Below are 9,564 nucleotides of genomic sequence, written 5' to 3'. Positions count from 1 at the left end.
TTAATCAATTGACACAACTTTTTAGACGTGTTATAAATTATAGAGTTGATAACATAGCTTTGAATTTATATATTAACCCATTATTTATAAGAACTTATTCATGATAATTTTTTAAAATTAGTATAAATATAAACTTAAAAAAAATAAATCAGTATGAATATGAACTATTTACATTTTCTCATATATAAATTATATCAAAGCAGATCTAGAGGCTTATTTGACGTCATTCATAGCACGTTTACATCGAGGTTAACTATAAGATTCCGTAACATCATGCATTTGAATACCATAAAAAGGATGTCTTTTTATTGAGAACTCATTACAAACTATATTATTCTAACTTTGAAATCTGAAAAAAAATTCACTCATTCTAATACTGCTTCAATTTGACTTTCTTACAAGATATAAATATTCAATTACACTTGCTCATAAAATTTCACATATTATACTTTTAGATTTAAAAGATTTAAACAATCAAGATTAGGTCTGTAGTAAACCACATGGATTTGAAAGTTTTTGGAAGACAGAAAGACAAGCAATAAACCCAAATTACAAAATACTAAAAGTGTTGCAACAGAGGCTGAATTACATGGTAATGCATTTACTCTCATTTTATCACTATATCTCGTCTCTGCAATTCCATTTGTTTTAACTAGTTACAAGTTGCTAGATGAGATGGGACTTCCTTAACCAAATGAAGTGGAGATCTTGCTCTAGTAGCTGTAGTGCCAACCATGGCAAGAGTCCCAATAGCTTGGGAGATAAACATACGTTATATTTGTTTCATTTGCCTTTGAAGACTCGTCTTTCTTGTTAGGGTCAGGTTCCTTAGAAGGCCCAACGCTTACTATCTCAGAGTGCCCAAGCTTTCTCAGCTTTTTGGTAATGGAAACTGGATCTGCGTCTCCTATCACTGTGATTTTCTGCTCCTTCATATCAGCTTGAACAGACTCAACACCTGCCCCAAAGTCAAGTAAATAAAAACCCCTTAAGGAGTCGTAAGAAAATGAGAATGATTGGAAAACTTTGCTATATGAGTTTTAGACGTGAAGTTAGGGTCTCCAATTATTAGATCTCTCTTTCTAATTCATTCAATATGATCAACTAACCAATTATTTATGTAGACAACCATGTTTCCATATAAACAAAGGACAACTTTCACCGCTATTGATCAAAATCTATTTTATTCAATAAACAACTCATAACTTCACCACAGGAATGTAGAATTTGAGAAGCATAATGTTAGGATGCTCAAGTTTTAGATCCCCTTTCATAACAAAACATTGTGATCATCAACTAATTATTTACGTGGACAACAAGAATTTCATATGAACAATTAGCAATCTTGGCATGTGAAACCCTGTTTTTCATATAAATCACCAGTACATTGATCCACAAGAATCTAGAATTTTGAAAGACACAGAGTAAGAAAGCTCAACGATGGGATCTTGTATCCTAATGAGACATTGTGATGGTCAAACCAATTATTTGTGTGAGCTCCCAAATTTCCACGTAGAAAACTGACAACTTAAACAAACAAACATTTTGTTTCTTAAATAAAAATTCCTAACCTTCGCAACAAGAAAACATAATTTCAACATACAAAATTACTATCTCTCAATTATTGAATCTGACCAACTATTATGAGAACTCAAATTACCATATAAAAAAATGACAACTTCCACCACAAGTGAGGCCCAGTTCTCCAAATAAGCCACAAGTAAAATTTCTACAATTTGAAGCATTCTCCACAAAATCAGTTGAAACATAATCTACCAATTTGCAAAACTCAATACCTTCAATGCCTGCAATAGTTTCCATGGCCTTCTGCTTACATTTATCACAGTTGAGCTCCACCTTCAACACAATTTTCTGCATGCACAGTGTATAAATTAGTTGGAAACCGGGTATAAAATTATCAAACAAAAAATGACACCAGATCTCTAATAGTCATGTTGTTGGCTTACCTTGGACATGCTTTTCTTTTCCTTTTGGATTATATGCTTCAGACCTTTTGTTTCTTCTACTCCTCTCTTCTTTCAAAGACAATGCAAATTTGTCTGCCTCCTGATAACTAAATCAATATGGAGCAGAGTTGGTGTGACGAATATGAACTGCGTCATTGTACGTACGACTGATGTCATCAATTGCTTAATTTATAGGGCAGGTGAAGTTCTCTGGTCGGTCAGTCCTTAGGTTTTATATTAGCTGGAATATACAAACTTCTGATTACATTTAAATTATCATTATATTCCAAGCTTTCATTGTCGAGATTTAATTCAGCAATGATAAATTTGTAAAATCTCTAGGGCTCTTCTATAGTTTGGGACAACTGGTGCGATTATGACATTTTACTGTAAGCTTTCAAACAAGTTATGATAGTGAGTTCCAATCATAAAGATGGCCTGCAATGTCGTACAACTCATTTAGCTCCTCCCTATGAATAATAAAAATGAATTAATGGAGCATGGATGTTTTTGTAATGCTCAATCGTCTTGTACAAAAAGGTTAAAAAGTTTGCAAGCTTTAAGTTAAAGCCGATGGAAGCAGGCCATGGAAAGCACGAGGACCAATTACTTACAACTGGCTATCGTGCTTTAATATGCCACAAGGTGTGGAAGGACATCAATAATTTTCTCATCTGCTTTGTTTATAGATTCATGTAACATGAAATGGTGTAACCACCCACTTGTATTGATTTTATATATTATATAATATTGATTTTTCTTAATATGATATTTTTAAATATATAAAAAAGAAGATAAAGAACCTTATTAAAAATATTCTATTTGTATGTCATGTATTGACTCTTTTTATCCCCACACTCATTTTTCCGCTCTCCCTTTTTTAGTTGGTGGAATTATTGATTCTATTCTACAAGTAATTTGCAATTAAAACATCTATTAAATTTCAAGAGATATTGTTATAATTAATATTGTATAATCTTGAGAGAGAATGATCCAAATAAGAATTTGACATGTGTATTAATCTATAAATGAAATAAAATGATTACAAATGAATAAATAGTTCCTTTTAAAGAAAGGGAATGAAGTTATCGAAAATTAGAACAATTTGAAACGAAATTTCTTTCATGTGATTGCTCATTTGTCCAATAATAGAACTTTGTCCCCTTCTCCAATACCTTTTCAAGCCCAAAGTGACCTCCTAAGGTTCACTGTACTTCTCCCACATTGAGGATTTAGGTACACACAAACAAATTAACCAATATACATTCCGACAACATGTAGTTGAAAAGTTTTGGAGTCTTGGGATGGTGGTAAGGTCACAGTGGGCTGTGCTATGTTTGTCATCACTCTAGAGTCAATCTCTTCCATCCTTGGGCTAAGAATGGAAGGAGTCAAAATTCAAAGAAACACCAAAATGTCATTCAAAGAAGCTTTGGAAAGATTTAGGTAGCTATCAGATAAAATCCCTAAATTGCATCATGAGTTTAACAAAGAAGCAATGGATGAGGTGTGGAAGGGCCTAGTGAAGGTTCTCGTCCAATTGGTCACATGTGAAGGAAGGTATAAAATGTTTCATTTACGTATCTTCCCCATGTTGGATTGTTTCTACAAGAATGAATTATTATGTTTTCCTTTTTGGTTTTTATCCTTCCTTTCTTTGTCCATTGGAAAATGCAAAGTAAAAAGATCCATACCAAAACATCAATGGCATTTACTTAGATTCTATCAGTTCCACTGGAATAGGACCCTTCCGGCCTCTCCTCACCTAGCCCCTAAGCTAAATAAATAGATTTTCAAGGATATTTCCTCCTTAATGAGATAATACCGCACACCTACAACTCCCTCAAATTCTGGGGTTAGAACTCTGCCTCCTCATAAAGCAAAGAACAAAATAGATGAGCTCCTTGACACCAAATATGAAACTATGAAATTTTTAGAGGACTCTGAGAAAGACTTCTCTGCCACTAAAACTAATTGGTCCCCATATAATTTGTCCCAAAATTTCACACCTCTTTCCCTAGTTTCTACTATGTATGCCCTTCCCCCATGGTGGATTTAAGGGCTCGTTTGGTTGCTAGAATATGATTTAGGAGTTGGAATCTAAAATCCTAGGTTTGGGATTTTAGAACTCAAAATCCATCTTACAATTTTTGAAATTTATTTTGGGACTATTTGGTTAAAACCCAAAAGTATTTGATATTTAGAATATCTTGTTCCAATCTTGTTTGTTTCAAAATATGAATATATGGTTCAAAAAATGAATATCAAAGTTATAGTGAGAAAGGCGATTCATATCTCCAATTTGTTCAAGGACCTATTCATGGTGCTTCAAACTCTACACATGTGAAAAATATTGATGTTCTTTGCAAAATAAAAATTCAACAAAAAATTAAAAGAAAGATGAAATAAATTAGATATGTGTGGTACTAGTTTTTTTATTTAATCCAAAATGTTTCCCCCAATTTAAAAAAATTGTATTCATATGAATATCTGCAATATTCTTTCTAATTTCTTCAAGAAAAACTTGCTAATTTTTACAAAATCATGTTCAAAGGGTGTCCAAAGTAGATGCAAAAGGTATCATTTCTTGAAACATCTCACTCTCTCGGTTACAACTCAATTAAATTTCAAAAATATGTGCAAAAATAGGTGCTCCCAAATGGGCATCTAGATGTCAAACCCAATTAAATTTGACTTTAGCTTAAATCCTCATTTTCAAAAAATGGGATTTAAAATGGGAATTAAAATAGGAACTTCAAATAACAAATCTTTCAAGGGGAGAAAAAATTCTTGTTTTGGGGGTCAAATGGGGATACGAAATCCACATTTCCCCAAATTCCAATTCTCATTTTACAGACCCAAATAGTGGATTGGGAGTTTTTCAGAATTCCAAATTCCAATTCCTACTCAAATCTACAATCCAAATGGACCCTAAGCTACCTAGATGATCCTAGGGTGTCTTGTGATCCCTCACTTGGTCAAGTTCTTAAAAACTATTATGGAACCATTGATTTGGATACTTTAACTCTGCACTTTGTGGAGATGGCCTCTTGTTTGTAAAATGTTGAAAGAGGTGGCTAAGTGGCTTCTAGTCCAAATGCACATTTCTCACAGAAAAATTAATAGACTAGAAGCTATTATGGATGTGGAGAGAAAGGTTGTATCTTGGACAAATGGTCACAGGGATGAATTCTAGTGGGAAGTGGGTTAGGAGTCAGGAAACAAGATTAGTAGATTGGAGAAGTTGGAGGAATAGGTGGAGGATAGAAAAACAAAAGGCCCTTGAGGAAGAGGAAATGAAGTGCTAAAATCCTTGGTATCTATCAAGAAGGAGCACCTTCCCTTTTGGGAGGGAAAATTAACAATCTAGCCTCTCAGAGAATCCATGCCCAGAATAAGACGGAAGGGGGGATTGGAAGTCTGATGGCTCCACTGGAAGAGAGAGCGACAAAGAGGAAATTAAATGAAGAGAATCTAAGAAAGGAGGAAATTTTGTAGGATATTTCTCTCGAGTTTAGTGAGTTCGATCTTGGTTTCCTTATGTTCTCCTTAATGCACCAACTTAAGGAGCTACAAAAGTAGGTGACTAGTTCATGTTTTTGTGTCATTTCCTTATGTTGCTAGCTGTTGTGGTGCAGTGCTTTGGTGTGGTTGCTAGTTTGGGTTTCTATGGTCCTTTTAGTTAATAAGTTTTTTTTTCCCATGCTTTTAGCTAGCGGTAGTTTATCTAGTCTTAAAACTCTTTTAGTTGGCTAAGGTTTTGGTTTTAGCCTAACCTAGTTTTTTTTTTATAGGTTTTCCTTTATTTTAGTTGTAGCTATTAGTTGTGGTTATTTGTTTTTTGTTAGGGTCACATCTCATGACCTTCTTGAGCTATATGTTTAAGATTTGATGTTACTATTTGTTTATGTGTTTGGGACCTTGCCACTTTAATTAATAAGAAAATGTAGTAAAAGAAATCAACATGAAAAGTCTTTGGTATCCATATTTAAACAAACTCCATATCTTTCCTTGAAGTCATTGTTATCCTTTTAAAACTCCTTCAGGGAATCAATTCTATATTCAATAACTAAAAATCTTAAATTGTGAGGACTCTCTTAATAAAAGAATTTTCCACCTTATTAGTATCCCCTTGTTGTGCCAAATGGTGAAGGTATATGGTCGCAGTCACTCCACCCCTTTGATATCTCTCTTGTTTAGTTTCTCCTATCCATTAGAGAAACTTAAAGTATATATATATATTTTAAATTATGAATTATTTGGGTAGAAGATAATGTATCAACTTTCTAAGATCTTTTACCATTGCATATTGGTCTAGTTCATAGGTTGAAATTTTTTATTTTTCTTCTTTCAAATTTGCTAAAATAATGCCACAAGATGCCCTTCTTGATTAAGTAGTACTCCAATAGCTAGTTTATTGCATCACACTCCACTAGAAAAATATTATTGAAATCAAGAAAATTATGAGTAGGTAATTCTACCACATTCTTCTAATGCTCCTCCTTGGTCCTGCAAAAGACAAGTATACCACCAAGATAAATAACAACAAATTTACCAATACCTCATTCATCAAATGCATAAATGTTCTTGGTGATTTAATAAGGCCAAATATAATGACTCTAGGCATTCGTTAATGCCTTTATTAGTCTTAAAAGTAGTCTTCTACTCATCCCCTTCCTTGATCCTTATTTGATGATAAACTATTTTAAAATCAATGATGGAGAAATGACATGCTCCTCCTAGATAATCCATTAGGTCTTCAATCCTAGGCATATGAAATTTATACCCAATTTAGTAATTTTTTTATAGCTCTTAAATATATGTACACAATCTCTATTTAAAATCTTTGTTTGGGTCAAGTATAGTTGGGACTACACAAAGGATAAGACTTTTCCTAACAAGAAGCTTTTTAAAAAGTTCTTCGATCTTCCTTGTTATTTCCTCATTCTAAAAAGGTGTCATTTTGTAGGAAGAATTATTAGGAAGGGTGGCATTAGGTATATATATTATCTAATGGATTATATCCCTTATAGGAGGTAGGGTACATGGAATTTCCACCACTATGGCATGGATGTGCTTATCTGTTGATATTCCAATCATGCTTATTATTCGTGACATACACTTATTCAAATTGTGAGTTCATACTGAGCATATTGTATAGTTAACCATGTTAACCAGGCATTCCATAATTGACATTAAGAAATACAACAGGAATTTCGATTCTCTTCACTAAAATAAGTGCTATACCCACGGTAAGGCTCACACTGTGGAGGGAGATAAACATATGTGATATTTGGCCCTGGATTAGACTTTGTTTCTGCCTTCTTATCATCTTTCTTCTCATCCTTTTTTGGGTTATCCTTTTTGTCATCCTTTTTATCATCCTTTTTCTCATCTGCCTTCTTGTCTGGATTTTTTTTCTCCGGTTCTTTGGCAGGACCAACACTCAATAGATCTGACCGCCCAAATCTTCTGAGCTTGTTGATAATAGAAACTGGATATGAATCTCCTACTACTGTGATTTTCCCATCCTTGGAATCCACTTGAACAGAGTCAACTCCTGCAATACATTCCAATAAAATTGCCCAAATAAGAAATTCAGCTCTAAAAAGCTCAATTTTTGTTTTAGGTTTTACTTAATCAAATTATAATCCCAAACATTGATGAAAATTAATCATACAATCAAATTTAGAAAACATAGAATAAACTTTATTTTTATCATAGAAATAACAAAATATGATTTGAAACATTGATGACAGATCAATAAGTGAATCAAATCTGAAATATGATTTTTGTGGGGTTTTTCTACCTTCCATTCCTGCAACAGTCTTCATGACTTTCCTCTTGCATTTCTCACAATCTATGTCCACTTTCAACACGATTTTCTGCACATAAAACATGTTTCAGAATCAGGAATCAAACCAAAAGCAACGAAAAGGTTATTCTAAAAATTACCCATTTTATGATACCTTAGACATCTTCTCCTTCCTCTGAAAGGTAGCTTCCCTAGAGCTAACAAGTCTTTTGCCTCCTTTTGCTCTGCCACCACAGTAGACAAGAGAGAAATGAAGGCTTGATAGATAGAAATAAATGCTAGGCTGATGGAATATTCCAGACTTGATGATCCTTCAATAAACAAATTGGGTCAAGACATTTAGTAACGCTCAGTCGTTCAGGTAAATGTTTATTTTATCACAGTTTTTCAATTAAAAATGATGGTCACGACAGCTATCTATGATTGCATGTGGTAACCTGAACGGTCAGAATGTACTCCACCAAGATGGGAACTGATCTTGTATGTTGTTGCATGTGGGCTTTACATACATCTTGCATAGGGGCCTCATCCACCCACGTCAGCGTGATTTAGTATTAAAATTTGCCATCACATCAACTCTGTCAGCATTTTCAAGGAAGGCATAAGGTCAGAGTAAGTTTTCTGACCATCATGATGAGCAACAATAGCCAGACTCAGCTATCCTAAATTGAAAATACAGTGATTTTTAGAAAAATGTCAGCATTTGTTCTTTATAATCTGCATGTTTTGTAATAAAAAATAATAATTTTTTTTTTTAAACGCACTGTAATATCTGAGATTTGAAAAAAACAAAAAGTTTGACTTTTGGTTCATTTTGTCTAAAGAATAGCCAACGCCATCCCAATTTTTTGTGGTGGTAGTTGAACGAGGGGCTAAGTTTCATGATTATCAATGCCCCTTGATAGTCTTTTTTATTAATAGTTACCAATTAAACATTGATCTTTAAGAGTTATGTAACGCCCCGCCAAGGGATCCAAAAGAATTAATCTAAAGTTTCACTAAGTTTGCTAAACATTTTTTTTTTTTAAAAGTAAGAGTGTATAACATACACATCAAACACATAGTAGCGGAAGCAATAACATGTAATCATCGATAAACATACTTTGCAAATTATATTTCTTAAGGATCCCAAGACGTTGAGTCACGTTTAAAGTTAATTAATTCTAAATCTAACAACTATCACATACATATGAAAGAATAAACAGAAAGTCCCATGTCCATAATATACATTTGTTCTGAATGCCTCTTGGCAATTAATTCGGAATGCTCAATCATCCACTATACATGTCACAGGGTATGAAAGGCCTAAAAGAATATACATATGTAAAGATAAAGATACAACATTCTCAAATCCATGATACAAAGTACAGTAAAAATATATGAAACTATTCACCATACATGATACATCCATACATCCATAATGATAAAACATCTATCATAAAATCTAACCATCCATCATAATAATCCAAGAACATAGTGAAGGTAAATGTCAACCAAGAAAACTCCAGCCACGGTGACCACGAAACGGATCTCAATGGTAAGAGTAAAAAGCACTACCACCCGACCGCGTGGAACCTAAATGGTCCACTCCCATCGCGCTGAGGAGATAGTCTCAAGTCCCAAATAGGATAACAAAACCTATAATCATAAATACTCTCTAAGTCCAGGAAATCCTATAAGTATGCTAACTCAAGGGTTCCTAAAAAGATCGACATCTAAACCCAGAGGTACCACAAAGACACGTAGGAAACCTAATATGCAAGTGGGAAAGTGTCATCGCAA

The 9,564-nt window shown here is 33.6% G+C and overlaps 2 protein-coding genes across 2 annotated transcripts; both read right to left on the bottom strand.

Annotated features, from left to right (window-relative positions):
• Window positions 1-539: 539 nt before the first annotated feature.
• Window positions 540-2,023, bottom strand: LOC149543855 (heavy metal-associated isoprenylated plant protein 39-like). The gene is made up of 3 exons (XM_089796335.1): window positions 1,968-2,023; window positions 1,797-1,872; window positions 540-958 (listed from the first exon to the last, which is right to left on the bottom strand). Exons 1-3 carry the CDS (start codon window positions 1,974-1,976, stop codon window positions 714-716), a joined length of 330 nt encoding a protein of 109 aa, XP_089652461.1. The 5' UTR covers window positions 1,977-2,023; the 3' UTR covers window positions 540-713.
• A 5,130-nt stretch (window positions 2,024-7,153) lies between these two features.
• Window positions 7,154-8,064, bottom strand: LOC149543854 (heavy metal-associated isoprenylated plant protein 12-like). The gene is made up of 3 exons (XM_089796334.1): window positions 7,937-8,064; window positions 7,777-7,852; window positions 7,154-7,527 (listed from the first exon to the last, which is right to left on the bottom strand). Exons 1-3 carry the CDS (start codon window positions 7,943-7,945, stop codon window positions 7,163-7,165), a joined length of 450 nt encoding a protein of 149 aa, XP_089652460.1. The 5' UTR covers window positions 7,946-8,064; the 3' UTR covers window positions 7,154-7,162.
• Between the last annotated feature and the right edge of the window lie 1,500 nt (window positions 8,065-9,564).

The sequence above is a fragment of the Cupressus sempervirens genome, chromosome 8, assembly GCF_028749045.1.
Source record: "Cupressus sempervirens isolate cs-2001-9-10 chromosome 8, ASM2874904v1, whole genome shotgun sequence".
Taxonomy (NCBI): Eukaryota; Viridiplantae; Streptophyta; class Pinopsida; order Cupressales; family Cupressaceae; genus Cupressus; species Cupressus sempervirens.
Note: the sequence above shows the minus strand (reverse complement) of the source record. Positions and strands in the feature narration are given on the sequence as shown.

Coding starts and splice junctions, on each gene's coding strand:
- LOC149543855 (XM_089796335.1), bottom strand. Junction 959..1,796: donor AACTATTGCAGGCATTGAAG/GTATTGAGTTTT, acceptor ACTTTGGGGCAG/GTGTTGAGTCTGTTCAAGCT.
- LOC149543854 (XM_089796334.1), bottom strand. Junction 7,528..7,776: donor GACTGTTGCAGGAATGGAAG/GTAGAAAAACCC, acceptor AATGTATTGCAG/GAGTTGACTCTGTTCAAGTG.